The sequence below is a fragment of the Cnephaeus nilssonii genome (genome assembly GCF_951640355.1).
Source record: "Cnephaeus nilssonii genome assembly, chromosome: 19".
Classification (NCBI taxonomy): Eukaryota; Metazoa; Chordata; class Mammalia; order Chiroptera; family Vespertilionidae; genus Cnephaeus; species Cnephaeus nilssonii.
Window position 1 is genome coordinate 36,713,405 of NC_137090.1, and position 20,463 is coordinate 36,733,867.

At 54.4% G+C, this 20,463-nt stretch overlaps 1 protein-coding gene across 1 annotated transcript in view; it reads right to left on the reverse strand.

Annotated features, from left to right (window-relative positions):
* LOC307115611 (P2X purinoceptor 5-like) overlaps positions 1–20,463 on the reverse strand; it is a gene marked incomplete at its 5' end in the record, with an annotated part of 92,012 nt that overhangs the window by 70,340 nt on the left and 1,209 nt on the right. Inside the window, one exon of the mRNA XM_079798885.1 lies at positions 2,757–2,877. Within this exon, the coding sequence (XP_079655011.1) occupies positions 2,757–2,877 (121 nt within the window). The remainder of the gene's footprint in view (positions 1–2,756; positions 2,878–20,463) is intronic.

Below are 20,463 nucleotides of genomic sequence, written 5' to 3' on the forward strand. Positions count from 1 at the left end.
AACAATAACTGAACCTGCCATCAGGCAGCAGCCCACCTGATGGAGTCACCCAACTGGAGCCTGTCTCTCTTCTCGGCCTATTCCCACCGCCCTCACCCCCGGGAAGGCCTTCCTTCTGTCCCACTGCATCCCCGCTGTGGCCGCCACGCCCGTGATGCTGCCAGCCTGGCTGCTATGTCTTAGGGAGACGCAGCATGAGGGAGAGGGGACATGTCCGCACACGCGGGGCACGGAGGCCTGCTCCTGTCTGAGGCCTGGTGAGCACTTCCTGCCCCCACAGCAGGCGCGTGGTCTCTGGCTCCGTCACTGCGGCAGGAACCCAGGAGCGCCTCCCACCACATCCTCCGTGAGCCCCTCCACCTCCGCAGGTGTGCAGGGCCTTCGGGAGCCCAGCCCTGGGTGGGCTCAGAGCTTCTGTTCCGGGGCTTCGAGCTCCCCTCCCCCGCGGAGGCCTGTCAGCTGCTGAGGGCGGGAGCCCTACGCCCGCCAGGCCTGGAGCTGGGGAGGGCCCCGCTGTGGTATTGGTGCCAGGGGGCTGAGGGGGAGATGGGCATAAATCACTCAGACTGAAACCTGGTCAGGAACACTGCGAAGTTGGGGAAACGGAATGCTAGGCCCACGCATTAGCCTGATCCAGCAACTCCAGCGCTGGGCCCGTGCTGGAGGGAGGGAAGGGCACTGGTCCACTGGGAGAAAGGGCCCGGCCCTGCTGCTCATCAAGCCCCGGGAGCAGCCCAAATGCCTTCATCAGCACTGCTCACACGCTACAGCCCAAATGCCTTCATCAGCACTGCTCACACGCTACAGCCCAAATGCCTTCATCAGCACTGCTCACACGCTACAGCCCAAATGCCTTCATCAGCACTGGTCACACGCGGCCACCGCTAGCGCCTAGAATGAGGCCCAGCCTCAGACAAACCCATGAGGGAATTCACAGGTTATGTAGAGGGAGAGACGCCTAACATAATAGTACGCCTACTGTGTGCCTGGTTTATAATACGTTCAAGAACAAGCAGAACAGCCCAGCTGGCGTGGCTCAGAGGTTGAGCGTCGACCTGTGAACCAGGAAGTTGGGGTTCCATTCCTTGTCAGGGCACATGCCTGGGTTGCAGGCTGGATCCCCAGTGTGGGGTGTGCAGGAGGCAGCCGATCCATGATTCTCTCTCGTCATTGATGTCTCTCTCTCTCTCTCCCTCTCCCTTCCTCTCTGAAGTCAATAAAAAATATATTTTAAAAAATAAAAAATAACCACTGCGCACACCTCATTCGTTTGACCTGCTGCTAGTACTGATCGTATGTTTCACAGCGTATTTCTTCCATTTTCGGAACAATGAGCATGCCCAGCCTGTCGCCATTCCAAGCAGGGCTACCAGAAACACCCTGCCCTGAGAATCCTCCGGGGCTGGGATCTGGGAGGGGAATCACTGAGCCCAAGGCCACGTGCGTCTTCAGTTTGACCACACGTGGCAAACTTGTTCTCCAAGGTGGTTACACCAAGCTACGTCTTCGCAAGTTTCTGCACAGCCACATCCTTACCAACAGAATGTCATCAGATTGAGTGTTTTGTTTGTCTAATGAGTGGGTACAGATGATATTTTCAAAAGATAAGATATCGGGATTGAGCTTTAATTTGGCCAGAAGCTATGCTAAGCCCTTTAAAACATGTGTGAGCTCAGCAGTCTTTGCATCAGCCCGGTGACATGGGGAACCCTGCCCCATTGGAGAGATGAGAAGTGAGGCTGTGAGGGCGGCGTCACTACAAACGCAGACGGAAGCTGCCCTGGACCACGGCCACCAGACCCACAGCTGCCTCTTAGCCACCTCCCCCTCTGCCTCTGAATTTCCATTTCTATTTTATTTTATTTTTTAAATTATGTTTTGATTGGTATTACAGAGAGAAGAAGGGAGAAGGATAGAGAGATAGAAACATCAATAATGAGAGAGAAACATCGATCGGCTGCCTCCTGCACGCCCCCTACTGGAGATCGAGCCCGCAACCTGGGCATGTGCCCCAACCTGGAATTGAAAGAGTGATCTCTTGGTTCATGGGTCGACGTTCAAACACCGAGCCATACCGGACGGGCCAGAATTTCCATTTTTAAAAAAATATTTTTGTCACTGTCCAAAATTCCTACACTGAGCATGTGGTACTTTTGTAAGAGACAAAAGAGCCTTTAAAAACGTTATCTAGCCGTAGCCGGTTTGGTTCAGTGGATAGAGCATCGGCCTGTGGACGGAAGGGTCCCAGGTTTGATTCCGGTCAAGGGCACATGCCCGGGTTGCAGGCTCGATCCCCAGTAGGGGGCATGCAGGAGGCAGCCGATCAATGATTCTCCCTCATCATTGATGTTCCCCTCTCTCTCTCCCTCTCCCTTCCTCTCTGAAATAAATTTAAAAATATATTTTTTAAAAACGTTATCTATAATAATAAAAGCGTAAAATGCTAACTAGACAGGACGGCTGAACAGCAGAACAACCATCCAGATGACCTTCCGGACGACCTTCCAGAGGAAGCCGGGGCTGTGAGGGCTGAGCCCTTGCATGAACTTTGTGCAAAGTTCATCTAGTTTTAAAATAGTTTTGAAGTCCCCCCACCCTCACCTCAGCAATGAAGAAAGACAGGGGCCAGGTGAGGAGCGGGCCCGGTGGACTGGCCTGGGGCTCACAGCCTCTCCCTCCTTCTCTCTCTCCTCCATGCCGAGGCCTTCTCTGGGGCCCCCTCGGTCCTCAGGCTGCCTGTGCCGGGTCCCACTCACCAGGTCTGGTTGCTGCTGGGGTCTTGGTGCAAAAGGGAGCTGAGCACATAAGGCCCGCGTTCCTCGGGAGTCACCCAGGGCCAGTTCACATCCACGTTGAAGGCCCCCAGAGGAGCGAGGCCTGTGAAGAAAAGAGGGATATTTAACAAAACACACACCTGGTGAGGCCATGGCTGGGCCTTTTCGCCAGTTATCCCATCAAGCCCTGCAGTGTCATCATCCCCTCTGTGCAGATGAGAAGAGCAAGACTCCCAAGGACATCCCGTCCCCCCCCCCCCCACGGGAACTGGACTGGAACAGGTGTGTCTGACCCAGAGCCCCTGATCCTCCTACTGAACCCAGCCATGTCAGCTCCCTTCCCCAGGAGGTCTTCCCCGCCCGCCCCCCCCCGCCAGAAACACTTCCCACCTCCTCCCACAGCCCACCACGCACTTCCTGTACCGGTCACCTAGCCCACACTCATCACTGAGTCTTTGTACCGAAGTAAAAATAGACAGTGAGTCCCAGGGTACATTCAGACTATGTACCCCCAAGTGACTCAAGAGAAAACATATGTCCTCAAAAATACCTGCACAAGAATGTTTATAGCAGCTTTATTTGTAACAGTCCCAAACTGGAAACAACCCAAATGTCCATGCACGAGGGCAGGGGTAAAATGACTGTGGTATAGCCACACAACGGGGTGAAAAGAAATGGACAACCGACACACACAGCAATGCGGGGGATCACAGACATCATTATGCGGAGCGACAGAAGCCTTACATGAAAGAACGTCTCCTGTATGATTCCACTTGCATAATGCTCTAGGCCAGTGATGGCGAACCTATGACACGCGTGTCAGCACTGACACACGTAGCCATTTCTGATGGCACGCAGCCGCTGAGGCGGCCGCATGCCGAGGATGAAACATTTGCGAAATAATGTTTTTTCCTCAAAGTGACACACTACCCGAGTGATGCTCAGTTTTTTGGCGAAGTTTGACACACCAAGCTCAAAAGGTTGCCCATCACTGCCTAGGACCAGCAAAACGAGCCTATAGTAAAAAACATTGCCCAGCGGGTGTGGCCGAGTGGTTAAGTGTCTACCCATGAATCATGGTTCGATCCCGGTCAGGGCGCATGTCTGGGTTGTGGGCTCAATCCCCAGTAGAGGGTGTGCAGGAGGCAGCTGATCAATAATTCTCTCTCATCACTGATGTTTCTATCTCTCTCTCTCTCTCTCTCTGAAATCAATAAAAGCATATCTTTAAAAAAATAGCCTGTGGGTATTAACAGGGATGGGACAGGAAGGAACTTTCTGGGGTGATGCAAACATCATATATCTTATTGGAGAGTTTGGATTACAAAGGTGTGTGCATTTGTCAAAAACACTTGGAGTCGTCCACTTAAAATCTGTGTGTTTTACTGTATGTGAATTTTACCTAAAAAAACAACCCTATGTAAATATTGAACTCTAGTTGATATATATGCTGAAATATAAGATAGTTGATGGATGGATAGATGGATATAGATACATATATGGGTGGATATACCTACACAGATATGTTTTATGTAATATATAATATAAATATATAAACATATAAAGATAGCCCTGGCTGGGTAACACACTTGGTTAGAGCGTCATCCTGATACACCAAGGTTGCAGGTTTGATCTCTGGTCAAGGCACATACAGGGCATAATGAATGCATAAATAAGTGGAACTGCAAATCAATATCTCTCTTTCTCCCCCCTCTTCTTTCTCTCTCTCCTCCTTCCTCTTTCTCTCTAAAATCAATTAAAAAATATATGTGGGATGTTCCAAAAAATGTATAAACACTTTGAATAATTATAAAGTCAGTGTTTATTAATACACAGTTCATTTTCAAAATTTAAAGGAATCTACATAAATGAATAAATTTTTTGTCAATGCCTGTTTTCAAACTGACTGTTCTGGTGCAGGCACTGCTGATGACGTGAAGCAATGGAATAAAAAACACCAAGAATCATTTCATTTGATATTGTGTGCCCTCAGTTCATCTACTGTTGCCAGTTTTGTACTGTAAACTATATCTTAATGTATCCCCATAAAAAAAGTCTAGTGGCACTTTAGGATAAATTTTCTTTGTTCAAAGTTTAGTCTGGCTTCACCCATTATTTCAAATCAGTTAAACCTAAAAAGGAGTGGAAAATTAAGTGAGTTGCCAGCTGTTAAAGTGTGTATATATTTTTTGAAACACCCTACATATACTATATATACTATGTGTGATCATGAAAAAATAAAATGTTGCCGATACCGGTTTGGCTCAGTGGATAGAGCGTCGGCCTGCGGACTCAAGGGTCCCGGGTTCGATTCCGGTCAAGGGCATGTACCTTGGTTGCGGGCACATCCCCAGTGGGGGGTGTGCAAGAGGCAGCTGATCGATGTTTCTCTCTCATCGATGTTTCTAACTCTATCCCTCTCTCTTCCTCTCTGTAAAAAATCAATAAAATATATAAAAAAATAAAAATAAATAAAATGTTGACCATTGTAAAATCTAAGTGTGATATGTGGTTGTTCACTGCACATTTTTTTCAAGTTTTCTGTGTTTGAAATTTGTCATTAAAAATTTGGAGAGAAAAGTGATATATCCAGATTGCCCCCCAAAGAGGCTGTGCTGGGTCATACTCCAGCGACAGAATGGGAGGCCTGCTTCCTCCCAGCACAGCTTCACTGACTGTGTGCAACCTGTCGTTCTTGTTTTAAAGGAGCATCTCATTATTTTGTTCCAACCTTTTTTTAGTATTGATTTCAGAGAGGAAGGGAGAGGGAGAGAGAGATGAAAACATCAATGATGAGAGAGAACCATTGATCGGCTGCCTCCTGCACACCCCACACTAGGGATTGAGACCACAACCTGGGCATGTGGCATGACCTCCTGTTTCATAGGTCGACGCTCAACCACTGAGCAATGCCGGTGGGGCCAAAAACTATTTTTTAATTGTGAGTGAGGTCAAGCCTCTTATCAGCTCATTTAATGCCTATTTATATATGTTATCTATTTTTATGAGGCATTTATTTGTTTTCTTATTCATGTGTAAGAGTTTTTTGAGCCCAAAAGAAATGGTCAATGTCACAGATAGTGTTTCTCACTTAGCCCTTTGACTGGCATATTATATTTTTTCCACGTCTACACTTCTTATGCAGTCAATTTATTTTTTCCTTTCTGACTCTTGAGTTTTGTGTCATGCTTTCCTACTCAGAGGTTTGTTTTTTTCAATTCACTCAATGTTTTCTTTGATATTTTGTTTGATTTCTTATGCTTGAATCTTTGATACATCTGGATTTTATTTTTGTGTGTAGATTGAAACAGAGATTCAGCTTTACTTTTTCTTCCCCCAAATGAAATGATCTCAGCATAATTCCCACAGATTTGAAATACAACCTCTCTCATTCTCAGAATTCTCACATGCACTTGGGCCTCTGTCGGGACTCAGTTCTGCCCCACTGACCACATTGTTTCTTACTTGGACACGTTCATTAGTCCCCTGACCTTTCTCTTCTAAGACTTGTCCCTCTGGCTACATCCTCTCTAAACCAGCTGCCAGAAATATTTATTTTTATTTTTAAATTTCTGGTTTTTTTTTTTTTTTTTGAGAGAGAGAGAAAAAGAAGAAGCAGGGCGGGAGGGGCAGGGAGGAGAGACATGGGTTTGTTGTCCCATTATTTATGCATTCATTGGTTAGTTCTTACGTGTGCCTTGACTGGAGATCGAACCCGCAACCTTGTTGTATGGGACAATGCTCTAACCAACTGAGCCAGGGCTTGCCAGAAAGAATTCTTAAAATCATGGTCTGGCCATGCTACTCCACTGCTCAAAACTTTCCATGCACATAGAAAAAGGCAGGCAAAGTTCAGTCTATAGACTTACCTGTTCAATTAACTTTTTGCCATAATGGCTCTTAAAAACCTATACCACTATAGTGTAATGACTTTTTTCTTCCTTGAGCATACCAAATAAACATGCCATAACGAATGATATTCTGGCATCACACTTTCAGGGGATAAACACACTCACCAATTTACCTGAGTATAACAGTGTTAGCCCAATGATGGCCTAGGGACAAATCTGCCTTGCTTGCCAGGTTCGGGTAAAGCCCATATGCCTTGTTTTGCACACGCATGCCAATCCGGAGGGCTGCAGAGGGAGCTTCCACAGTTCTGTGCTCTGCTGAGCACACAAGCTATTTCCATGTGTTTCAAAGTGCTTACTTGGCCCTCAAGATATTTTTCTGTGCTATAACTTCATTTTTAAGTAAAAATCTGTAAGATAGTCGTAAGTCTCCAGAAGGCTGAAAAACAGTGAAGAAATGGTGTAGAGAGAACTATGTACCTTCTCAATAATGATTCCCTCACAGCCATCCTTCACCACCCATGTTAAAGGTCTTCATTACTCCTTTAATGAGCACAATAAACCTTCATTACAGTAAGGTTTATATATAAACTGTATCTTTATATTCATATTACTGGGTTTTTTTTAAATATAAACTTGATTTATTGGTCAATTAATAAATTTTTCCATCAGTAAAAATTGTTTGGCTGCCCTAACCGGTGTGGCTCAGTGGATAGAGCGTCGGCCTTCGGACTGAAGGGTCCCAGGTTCGATTGCGGTCAAGGGCATGTACCTGGGTTGCGGGCACATCCCCAGTGGGGGGCGTGCAGGAGGCAGCTGATCAATGTGTCTCTCTCATCGATGTTTCTAACTCTCTATCCCTCTCCCTTCCTCTCTGTAAAAAATCAATAAAATATATTTTTTTAAAAATTGTTTGGCTATTGGGTTGGATGGACTGCATCGCAATTTTTCATTGAAATTGAAGGAAGTATTTTTTTTTCAGAGAATGGCTTTTCACTTAGCAGTATAGTTTTAGGCAAAAATAAAAGTAAGTAAGCAAAGTACATGTTTATAGACTATGCTATCTATATATATAAAAGCCTAAGCAACTGAATGACCTAACGACCAGTCTAGCAGTTGCTATGACGTGCACTGACCACCAGGGGGCAGATGCTCAATGCAGAAGCTGCCCCCTGGTGGTCAGTGTGCTCCCACAGTGGGAGCACCGCTCAGCTGACTGACGGGTGCCAGACACCGGGCTCACTGCTGGCAAGTGCAGCTGCAGCGTGAACCTCTCCCGCCTCCATGGCAGCACGCTACTGAGCAATGGCGGCGCAGACACAGCGGGGCCGGGATGAGGAGGAGCGGCACTTTGCGCACTACTACATCCCCCCAGGGGTCCCAGATTGCGAGAGAGTGCAGGCCAGGCTGAGGGACCCCACCAGTGCACGAATCTGTGCACTGGGCCTCTAGTATTTTATATAAGAGAAGGAAATATACACATATGAACATGTTGTTCTTCATCCATCAAGAAGTTATAACAATTTAAAATATGTATTAACCAATAACATTGCTTTAAAATATACATAGCAAAAATCGACTGAATTAAAAGGAAAATATTAAAATCAACAACTAATGCGGGAGACTTTAATGTTTTGGGTTGTTTTTTCTTCTGATACCCCTCCCCCCGAGACTTTAATGTTTTAACAAGTCTTTCATATTAGCTCTAAAAGCAGACAAAAAATCAGTAAGGATATAAAAGATCTGAACAGTACAATTAACAAGCATGGGTTAATTGACTAACAGAACACTGTACCCGACAATGGTAAAATAAACAGCTTTTGACATGCACATAAAACACTTACCCAAACTGACCACATGCTAGTCTCAATAAATTTCAATAGTTTGAAATAATTTAGAATATATTCTCAGTCTCTACTGGAATTAAACTAGAAATCAATAACACAAAGAAAACTTTTAAAATCTGAGCATTTTAGAAATTAATGCACTTTAAAATAACCTAAGGTCAAAGATGAAATCACAACAGAAATTCTAAAATATCTTGAACTGAATGAGAATTAAGATACGACAAATCAAAACTTGTGGGAGGCTTCTGGAGTATGGGGAAATGACTCAGCACAGGGATCCTGGCAGCTGTCCTCTCAGCTCTCACCCCAGAGCCACTCCCCTGCCCACTCCCCCCATAGAGATAGAAAAGAAATCAAACACTGCATTGGAAGTAATGAGGGAACCATCCCCTTATTATGAAAATTGACCATTAAAAGGAAAGTACTAAGCAATTTTCTTGCCTTTCCTATGAACTGCATTTCAGGGTCACCAAATAGTCCTAGCTGATGAGGAAAAGTTCTTTACAGAAGAATTATTACTAATGAATATGGGAGGCATAATAAAATCACAAAACACAATTTTGCAAGCCGTTATATAACTCAGGCCATGATCTCAACGGATCAAGCTACTGGGTTTGGTAGAGCACATGACAATTAGGCCGACACCCGCACCCCCCTGCCCAGCTCACTAGTAAACCTTAGGGTCCCCAGATGGGTCCCCAGCACATGTGCCTCCTGGTGCGACACCCTAGGAAAGACACAGGGACCAAGACTACATTTCTCACAAGTGCTCAATGACACCGATGCTGCTGGTCATGAGACCACCTTTTGAGTAGCCAGCGTGTCAAAGACTTCGGCAAAGGAAACAAAAAGCAGCAGGAAGGATGGGAAAACCCTCCCAACTGTTAGAGTACGCTTGCCAAAAATGCTCACCCTGAATTTAATTGACGTCATTAGCACCAACTTCCAGGTCTGGGGACGTGTCGGGGATAGAAGAACAAACCACGCCCAGGGGAAGCCAACATGCAAGTCCGGAAGGAAATGGCCTACGGCAGGTACCGAGCTGCCCTGGACAGCCCGGCCGTAGGAAAGGCACACCAGCCACACAGTGCGAGGCGGCCCCTGTGGGCTTCACTTCAACAAACGAACCGCCAAAGGAAGGCAGGAGGCTCTGGGTAAGGGTGGGTCAACGATACCACGGAGCGACTGCTCATTCGTTAGGCGATAGAAACTTTGCAGCTCTCTAACAAAGCATCCACACGTGACAGAAATGTGTACCGAAGCGGGCAGTGGTGAAATGACAGGTGCTGGGATTTGTGTTTAAGTAATGCTTCTGAGACATTCATGCGCAAACGACTCACCCAAGTCTCCTGTTAACATGCAGCTTCCGCTTCAGTGGGTCAGGGAGCGGCGCTAACCGGCTCCTAAGTCAGTGATGGGCAACCTTTTGAGCTTGGTGTGTCAGACTTCGCCAAAAAACTGAGCATAACTCGGGTAGTGTGTCACTTTGAGGAAAAAACTAACTCCAAGACTCTAGTCGCAAATGTTTCATCCTCAGGAGCAGCAAATGTTTCATCCTCGGCATGCGGCCGCATGTCATCAGAAATGGCTACGCGTGTCAGTGCTGACACGCGTGTCATAGGTTCACCATCACTGTCCTAAGTGATGCCATGTGCTGGTCCCCACACCAGGTTTTGAGCAGCAAGGCCTTAACCTTTTGCACTCGGATGTTGAGTGTGACTCGACACGGTTAGCATCGGTAGCAGCTCGTATGTCGAATTGTATTGAATGTATCAATAATTTGAAATATAAAAAAATCCAAATAAATAAGTTTGTATGAAAAGAAACTCCAGTTTTTTATTCTACTGCCGCGCTTTGTAAAATCTGGGGTATTTAAAAAATTAAATCCCAAGTAGAATAAAGGAATTGAGAAAAAAGCAAGTGAGTGCAAAGGGATAAAACGTTTGGCGAGCCCTGGCTAGTGTTGCTCAGTGATTGGGCATCATCCCGTGAACTGCAAGGTCGTCAGTTTGATTCCCGGTGGGGGCACATGTCCAGGCAGCGGGTTTGGGCCCCAATCGGGGCATGTACGGGAGGCAACTGATGGATATTTCTCTCTCACATTGATGTTTCTCTCTCTCTCTCTGAAATCAATTTTAAAAAAACCTGCTTGATAAAGGAAACAACAGGAGACATTGAGATACGTGCAGCAAGTGTAGCAAACACTTGGTAACAATGACATCTGTGTGATGGGTATCTTGGGCTAATCATTGTTGTTTTCTTTACTTTGGTACATGCTTAAAATCCAGCCTTCCAGAGGCTCCGGAAGGAGGCGGAGTGTGAGAAACCTTGGGGGCAGATCTCTTCCTGAGCCGGCACAAAGCAGGCACCTGGACCTCATCCTTCCCTTCATACCTCTGCCTTCCCCAGGATGGCTTGTGGTGACTCATCAGAGACACACTACACTAAGGTAAAGTGTGTTTTAAAATAACGGGGCAGGTGGAATTTTTAAAAAATGACAGAAGGAAAATAATCAATAGAAAAAAGTAAGAGCCCTAACCGGTTTGGCTCAGTGGATAGAGCGTCGGCCTGCAGACTGAAAGGTCCCAGGTTCGATTCCAGTCAAGGGCATGTACCTTGGCTGCGGACATATCCCCAGTAGGAGGTGTGCAGGAGGCAGCTGATCGATGTTTCTCTCTCATCGATGTTTCTAACTCTCTATCCCTCTCCCTTCCTCTCTGTAAAAAATCAATAAAATATATATTTTTCTAAAAAAAGAAGAAGAAAAAAAAGAAGAAGAAGGGGGCCGATCAGAACAGAAGGAAGCTAAGAGCTAACCTGTGTGTCAAAGAGCCGGCACTTTCTATGATGGGCCCACTTTCACCTCTGCACACCGCACGGCACACGGTAGGCACGTAATACAATTATTTGTTGAATAAATGCATAAATAATTGAACTTTCTCGAAGCCAACATAAGGACTAAAATGATCCATTATGTCATTCACAGCATCCACAAAACTGGGGAGAGGGGGGGCAAAAGCTATTCTAGTGTAGCAGAAAATAACAACAAAAAACAGAAAAAAATTTCTCTTAGCAAGAATATTGAATGAACTGGGACAGAGGGTGTGTGTGTGTGTGAAAAAAAGACACTGAGTGAACAAACCTGCACCCCACGTTCCCCGGAACTGTTAATCATGTCCTCCCCACCATGCCCCAAAGTAGAACGCAGACGGTGTAACCAGCATGAGCTCTTCCGTTTGGGGGCCTTGTATCCCTTTGTAGATTTGAGGGGAGCATCAGAACCCTCCCCAGCCCTCAAGTGCACATGTGCACAAACCTTGGCCTCCCGAGGGCTCTGCTTGGAGGCTGGCCCCTGGCCCCTCCTCATCCTCACCATGCACCTCCTCTCAGAGGCCGCCCTGACCCCCAGGCCCCCGCCTGGCCACTCGGTGCCCCACAAGCCTTTCTCCAGTTGGAAATGACATGTTCTTCTCCTGCTTACCTATTGCCTGGGACTGTCCCCCCACCACCAGGAATCCCCGAGGGCCCAGACTGTGTGGCTAGGTGTGGACGGGTGAAGGGGGCTCACAGACCCCCTGTGGCCTATCCATGTACCCTCAAGGGCTCCAGAGCAAGACCCCAAGTGGGGAAGGGAGAGCCCTCTCCTCTATGAACAGAGTTTGGACCAAGGAAGTCCACAGGGAGTTGGGACTCAGGGTCCTTGGCCTGTGCCCAGCCCTGTGTCTCCCGGTCGGCCAGGCCGGGTGAGAGTGGACGTCGGCACACTTCTTACTGTCTGTGTAACTTGGACATGACTTAAACCCCCGAGATAGTCCAGGGTCCTCCCTGCCCAGCTCCTCTACACCCCCTCCCTGAACACCATCTCACACTTCCCACCTCTGGGCCTTTGCACAAGCGGTTCCACACCCAGCCACCTTCCTCAGCACCCGCCCACTCTGCCACCACTGGGGGCCCTGCTCAGGCACCCCGGCGCCAGGAGCCAACCCAGATCCCCAGCCAGGGTAATTCACTGAGGGGGGCTTCCCCTTCCTAGCCCCTCGAAATCCTGTGGTGTCTCCGTCTGGCTCTGACTAAGTCCTGTCTGGGTCAGAGCCATCTGTGATTAAGTCTGCATCCCCGAAACGGTGATCTGCTCTGAGTCACCCATGACAACCCCCACCCCACCGCACCCGCTCCGCGGCAAAGCCCAGCTCAGCAGTCAGGCCCAGAGTGGTGTCAGGAAATGTCAGGGGGCCGATTCCTGATCCCACCCCACGCCATCCCATTGCACCCGCTTTCACTTTGTTCAACCGAGGGACCTTGCTGCAAGACCGGAGGGGAGGGACGGGGAGCCAACAGTCACAGCTCTCCCAGCACCTGCTGCCTCCCAGCACCCGCTGCCTCCCAGCACCCGCTGCCTCCCAGCACCCGCTGCCTCCCAGCACCCGCTGTCTCCCAGGCCCGCTGTCTCCCAGCACCCGCTGTCTCCCAGCACCCGCTGTCTCCCAGCACCCGCTGTCTCCCAGGCCCGCTGCCTCCCAGGCCCGCTGTCTCCCAGCACCCGCTGTCTCCCAGCACCCGCTGTCTCCCAGCACCCGCTGTCTCCCAGGCCCGCTGTCTCCCAGCACCCGCTGTCTCCCAGGCCCGCTGTCTCCCAGCACCCGCTGTCTCCCAGCACCCGCTGTCTCCCAGGCCCGCTGTCTCCCAGGCCCGCTGTCTCCCAGGCCCGCTGTCTCCCAGCACCCGCTGTCTCCCAGCACCCGCTGTCTCCCAGGCCCGCTGTCTCCCAGGCCCACTGTCTCCCAGCACCCGCTGTCTCCCAGGCCCGCTGTCTCCCAGCACCCGCTGTCTCCCAGCACCCGCTGTCTCCCAGCACCCGCTGTCTCCCAGCACCCGCTGTCTCCCAGGCCCGCTGTCTCCCAGCACCCGCTGTCTCCCAGCACCCGCTGTCTCCCAGCACCCGCTGTCTCCCAGCACCCGCTGTCTCCCAGGCCCGCTGCCTCCCAGCACCCGCTGTCTCCCAGCACCCGCTGTCTCCCAGGCCCGCTGTCTCCCAGCACCCGCTGTCTCCCAGCACCCGCTGTCTCCCAGCACCCGCTGTCTCCCAGGCCCGCTGTCTCCCAGGCCCGCTGTCTCCCAGGCCCGCTGCCTCCCAGCACCCGCTGTCTCCCAGCACCCGCTGTCTCCCAGGCCCGCTGTCTCCCAGCACCCGCTGTCTCCCAGCACCCGCTGTCTCCCAGGCCCGCTGTCTCCCAGGCCCGCTGCCTCCCAGCACCCGCTGTCTCCCAGGCCCGCTGTCTCCCAGCACCCGCTGTCTCCCAGGCCCGCTGTCTCCCAGCACCCGCTGTCTCCCAGGCCCGCTGTCTCCCAGCACCCGCTGTCTCCCAGGCCCGCTGTCTCCCAGCACCCGCTGTCTCCCAGCACCCGCTGTCTCCCAGGCCCGCTGTCTCCCAGGCCCGCTGTCTCCCAGGCCCGCTGTCTCCCAGGCCCGCTGTCTCCCAGCACCCGCTGTCTCCCAGCACCCGCTGTCTCCCAGGCCCGCTGTCTCCCAGGCCCACTGTCTCCCAGCACCCGCTGTCTCCCAGGCCCGCTGTCTCCCAGCACCCGCTGTCTCCCAGCACCCGCTGTCTCCCAGCACCCGCTGTCTCCCAGCACCCGCTGTCTCCCAGGCCCGCTGTCTCCCAGGCCCGCTGCCTCCCAGCACCCGCTGTCTCCCAGCACCCGCTGTCTCCCAGGCCCGCTGTCTCCCAGCACCCGCTGTCTCCCAGCACCCGCTGTCTCCCAGCACCCGCTGTCTCCCAGCACCCGCTGTCTCCCAGGCCCGCTGTCTCCCAGGCCCGCTGCCTCCCAGCACCCGCTGTCTCCCAGCACCCGCTGTCTCCCAGGCCCGCTGTCTCCCAGCACCCGCTGTCTCCCAGCACCCGCTGTCTCCCAGGCCCGCTGTCTCCCAGGCCCGCTGCCTCCCAGCACCCGCTGTCTCCCAGCACCCGCTGTCTCCCAGGCCCGCTGTCTCCCAGCACCCGCTGTCTCCCAGCACCCGCTGTCTCCCAGCACCCGCTGTCTCCCAGCACCCGCTGTCTCCCAGGCCCGCTGTCTCCCAGCACCCGCTGTCTCCCAGCACCCGCTGTCTCCCAGGCCCGCTGTCTCCCAGGCCCACTGCCTCCCAGCACCCGCTGTCTCCCAGCACCCGCTGTCTCCCAGCACCCGCTGTCTCCCAGGCCCGCTGTCTCCCAGCACCCGCTGTCTCCCAGCACCCGCTGCCTCCCAGCACCCGCTGTCTCCCAGCACCCGCTGTCTCCCAGGCCCGCTGCCTCCCAGCACCCGCTGTCTCCCAGGCCCGCTGCCTCCCAGCACCCGCTGTCTCCCAGCACCCGCTGTCTCCCAGGCCCGCTGCCTCCCAGCACCCGCTGTCTCCCAGCACCCGCTGTCTCCCAGGCCCGCTGCCTCCCAGCACCCGCTGTCTCCCAGCACCCGCTGTCTCCCAGGCCCGCTGTCTCCCAGCACCCGCTGTCTCCCAGCACCCGCTGCCTCCCAGGCCCGCTGCCTCCCAGGCCCGCTGTCTCCCAGCACCCGCTGCCTCCCAGCACCCGCTGTCTCCCAGCACCCGCTGTCTCCCAGGCCCGCTGCCTCCCAGCACCCGCTGTCTCCCAGCACCCGCTGTCTCCCAGCACCCGCTGTCTCCCAGGCCCGCTGCCTCCCAGCACCCGCTGTCTCCCAGCACCCGCTGCCTCCCAGCACCCGCTGTCTCCCAGCACCCGCTGTCTCCCAGCCCGCTGTCTCCCAGCACCTGCTGTCTCCCAGCACCCGCTGTCTCCCAGCACCCGCTGTCTCCCAGCACCCGCTGTCTCCCAGCACCCGCTGTCTCCCAGGCCCGCTGCCTCCCAGCACCTGCTGTCTCCCAGCACCCGCTGCCTCCCAGCACCCGCTGTCTCCCAGCACCCGCTGTCTCCCAGCACCCGCTGTCTCCCAGGCCCGCTGTCTCCCAGCACCCGCTGTCTCCCAGGCCCGCTGCCTCCCAGCACCCGCTGTCTCCCAGGCCCGCTGCCTCCCAGGCCCGCTGTCTCCCAGCACCCGCTGTCTCCCAGGCCCGCTGTCTCCCAGGCCCGCTGTCTCCCAGCACCCGCTGCCTCCCAGCACCCGCTGTCTCCCAGCACCCGCTGCCTCCCAGCACCCGCTGTCTCCCAGCACCCGCTGTCTCCCAGGCCCGCTGCCTCCCAGCACCCGCTGTCTCCCAGGCCCGCTGCCTCCCAGCACCCGCTGTCTCCCAGCACCCGCTGTCTCCCAGGCCCGCTGTCTCCCAGGCCCGCTGCCTCCCAGCACCCGCTGTCTCCCAGCACCCGCTGTCTCCCAGGCCCGCTGTCTCCCAGCACCCGCTGTCTCCCAGGCCCGCTGCCTCCCAGGCCCGCTGTCTCCCAGCACCCGCTGCCTCCCAGCACCCGCTGTCTCCCAGCACCCGCTGTCTCCCAGGCCCGCTGCCTCCCAGCACCTGCTGTCTCCCAGCACCCGCTGTCTCCCAGCACCCGCTGTCTCCCAGGCCCGCTGCCTCCCAGCACCCGCTGCCTCCCAGCACCCGCTGCCTCCCAGCACCCGCTGTCTCCCAGCCCGCTGTCTCCCAGCACCTGCTGTCTCCCAGCACCCGCTGTCTCCCAGCACCCGCTGTCTCCCAGCACCCGCTGTCTCCCAGCACCCGCTGTCTCCCAGGCCCGCTGCCTCCCAGCACCTGCTGTCTCCCAGCACCCGCTGCCTCCCAGCACCCGCTGTCTCCCAGCACCCGCTGTCTCCCAGCACCCGCTGTCTCCCAGGCCCGCTGTCTCCCAGCACCCGCTGTCTCCCAGGCCCGCTGTCTCCCAGGCCCGCTGTCTCCCAGCACCCGCTGTCTCCCAGGCCCGCTGTTTCCCAGCACCCGCTGTCTCCCAGCACCCGCTGTCTCCCAGGCCCGCTGCCTCCCAGGCCCGCTGTCTCCCAGGCCCTGAGCTGGTGCTGGGCTCGGAGGGCCCAGTGATGTGCTGTGGTCCGTGGGTGAATTAAATATTTGTGTCTGGGCCCAGGTCTGCCTGATTCCAAAGCCTCATTAAAAGCCTGAGGGATGGAACCAGAGAGCAGGTCATAGGAGCCCCGGGCTGGGCACGGCCCCCAGTTATGGCAGCAGCTCACTGAGCCGGGGCAGAGCTCTGGTTTACGGGCTGGTAAGTAGGTCAGTGAGAACCTGTGTGTGTGTGTGTGTGTGTGTGTGTGTGTGTGTGTGTGTGTGTGTGTGTGTGTGTTGGGGGGGAGGGGTCCCCATATTTGCTGAGCTCTCCCAGGCACCAGCCGCCAACCCCTCCGTGCCAGGCTCTGCCAGGGGTGAGTCATCTTGCCAGAGTAGATTCCTCCCAAGCCCCTGACCACCTTTGCTCAGGCTGGCCCCACATCACCTCTCCCAGGCCCGCTGTCTCCCAGGCCCACTGTCTCCCTTCCCACTTCCCACTGGGGCTCAGGTAACACAGCATCGGTCCCAGAGGGGGACAGTCCTGGGTTCAAATCCTGACTTTGCCACGGAATTGCTGAAGGACCTCAGGCCTGTCACCCCGCCTCAGTTTCCCCATCTGTGACAGGGGCTGTGCAGACCCAATGAGGCAATGCCTGGCCCAGCGTCAGACACTGAGCTAGGCGCACGGCATGTGGGTGCTGATGCTCCAGCGCTGTAACCACAGGGCTGCCTGCCTTGCGCTCTGACAGCCTTACCCTCCGCCTAAGCCCCCCACAGGCTGTCAGACGTGAGCCCCGCTGAGCCGGTGTCTGTCACCACACCACCCACAGGCTGCCTCCCCCACGCCGTTCCCAGCCGCAGGGACCTGCTGAGTCAGACTGCGACCCTCCCTCCATCCTGTCAGCCACCACAGCCGGCCCCCTCCGCCCCTGCCTCCCCCCACACTGGGCATTTTGTTTTTTTATTTACTTTTTTAAATATATTTTTATTGGTTTCAGAGAGGAAGGAAGAGGGAGTGGGAGAGAGCAAGCTAGAAACATCAATGATGAGAGAGAATCATTGATCGGCTGCCTCCTGCACGCCCCCCATTGGGGATTGAGCCTGCAACCCGGGCATGTGCCCTTGACCAGAATTGAACCCAGGACCCCTTCAGTCTGCAGGCCGACGCTCTAACCACTGAGCCAAACCAGCCAGGGCCACACTGGGCATTTTAAATAGACGTTCTCACAGCCCCATTTCTGCTTTAGCAAACTGAGGTCCGGGGGGCATGGTCTGCCCAAATTTATACAAGGAGCCAGTTGTGGGCCTGGGACTAGACTCGGGTGTCCTGACACCCACCCAGAACACCCCGGTGGGCCGTGGGGAGGTTATGCCTCAGAGGCGCCTGCAGAGCGCCCATCCGGTGCAGCTCACCCCTCGGCCCACCCACCTTGGCCTTCCCCAGGCCTCAGACACCCTCAGTCCACATAACAGCGGCCGTCAGGTCTGGGCGCTCACTGTGCCGGCACTGTGTTCAGTGCTTGGGGATTTTCTGATTTTCCTCCTACTTCTCATGAGTCCTCCTCCTCCACACGCTCACCTGCCCGGCACCCCCGGACCTGCCACGGCAGCATCCATCATCGTCTCGCCAGCAGCACTGTCCTGCCGGCTGGCCTCCCGGCCTGCCCTTTCCCCAGGACTCGCTCACACAGCACGCAGGTCTCACTGTCACTACCCCCAACGCTGCTCCCTGGCCTCCACTGCCCCAGGCCAGGCCCCAGCTCCCTCAGCCTGGCACTGTGGCCACCCACACGCCCCCACACACAGCCTGCAAGACAACCCCCCCGAGATGGTGGGAGACTCGGGGTTCCTACAGGGCCTGCGCTCCCCACCTGTCTTGCCCACAGGCATGCACTTCTCTGACATTTTACCTCTGCCTGCAAGGTCCTTCCCCTCCTCCATGTGAGACCTGAAGGCATCCTCAAGGGGCCTTCGCCCTGGGGCTAGAGTGGGGGGAGGGGTGTGTGTGTGTGTGTGTGTGTGTGTGTGTGTGTGTGTGTGTGTCCTGCTTTCTTTTCACACAGAGGCTCCAGGACAGGGATTGCACCGTGTCCTGGTTGTGGGGGGACAGGCAACGTCAGAGTGGACAGCTTTCTGCTGCCACTCAAACCTCCCCCTGCATTTTCCTCAATAGACTCCTCACACCCACCTCTTTGTCCATACCGTTTCTCCTACACAGAAAGCGCCCCCCATCTGTACTGGCTAAAGATGTCCCCCACCCTCAGGCCACCTCGGACACTATAGACCCCCACCCGCCATGACCAAGGACTGGAGTTGTGCCCCAGACGGAGCCGGGTCTGCTGCCCTCCTCTCCCCAGAGGGGCCCAGGCCGCAGCCTGAAGGTGCGCCCCACAGAGGAGCGAGGAGCGAGGAGCGAGGAGGGAGGAGGGAGGAGGGAGGAGGGAGGAGCGAGGCGCGGGCCCTGGACTCTGGCACCTCTGCCCCCAGAAGGCTTTGTAGGCTGACACAGAGTTCCCTTCTTGACAGACTCAACCTCAGACCCCAGGAGGAACAGTGAGCGGCTGTGGTCAGAGTGAGTCAGGGATGAAGTGACCTGGGGACAGCAGGCCATTGGGGAGCGGCCGGAGCTGGGGCTAGAAGCGGGGATATGGGCAGCTGCAGTTTCAGTATGTCTGCGTATCCGCGCCTGACTCGAAACCTCTCAGGCAATTAATGCCACCTCATTTGCTCCCACGGACGAGACGTGGACATCCCCACAGTGGGTGGCCTGGGAAGAGTGGAAGGTCAAGGTCAGGCCAGTGGCCTAGGGGGGCCCAGCCAGGCACAGGATTCAGGGCCCTGAGCCTGGGGTCGTGGTCTGAGGGGGTTCCTCCCACCCTCCCCAGCACCTCCTTGTCACTTTCTCAGACTTTCCCCAATCCTCTAGACTCAGGGCTAGTTTCACCTCCTCCAGGAAGCTCTCCAGGATTAGTCCATCCTCTCTCAGGACATCACAGCTTAAGAGTAGAACTGTCACAATTTCATTTCCCCCACCCAAATTGGAGCTGCTGGGACCCTGCTCCCACATCCTTTCCATAACGTAGCCGAGTCGTGGGCTACGTAACCTCATGGCAAGCCCACTCCATCTTGCTCTCTGCTGTCCATGAGCTTGGGGAGTGGCTAGGCCTCAGGAGGGGTTCGGTAAATGCCATCTGGATTGACATGTCAGAAAAAGGCCCCAGGCCATGGGGTATTCTGGAGCTGGGAGACAGGACAAGAGGCCTGGGCTGGACCCTCGTTCCCACTACTTGCTTGTAACCCTGGACGGTCACAGCTCCTCTGGGCCTCAGTTACCTCCTCCACCCTGGGGAGGCGGGGGGTGAACCATAATCTAAGCATCTTCTCCGGACATTCTTGGTGATGGGGGATCAAAGCCGTAAGCTATTAGGAGGGAGAGCCCCTCGGCACGCCTGCACACCGTATGTAACTGAAAATAAAAGTGTAAACTGTACTACAAGGAAACGAAAGTCCAGCATCGTTCTGATTTTCCATGACTTGGATGTTTTTGTAATATTGTGTATTAAAACATGTTCCCAAATACTCGCTTCGCTGGTGCCTTGCACATGCTTGGCCTGCTGCTGGGTGCTCGGCCCATGGTGGGTGCTTGGCCCGTGGTGGGTGCTCAGCCCGTGGTGGGTGCTCATCCTGAGCCCCTCCCCGTGTGGACTCAGCGCTGACACTGGGCTCACTTGCAGGCCTGGCCCCTCCCTCAGGGAGACCTGCTTCTGCCTGATGTCCATCTCATTCTTGTCAAGCTGCTGCCCAGAGCGGAGACCCCGGGAAGCCTGCCCCATCACCGGGCAGGACCACCCCGGCCTCACGCTTGGCCCGAGCAGTCTCCAGGGGCGGACTGTGCTCAGTCCCATCCCTGCGGCCTGTGGGCAGGTGCAGGCTCAGGGCTCGGCTTGCCCAGTGGCTTCCCAGGGAGGTTTAATGGCCAGAACGGGAATTCCAGGGAGTGGGGAGAGGAAGCGTCCCACTGCCCCCAGCACACACACACTCTC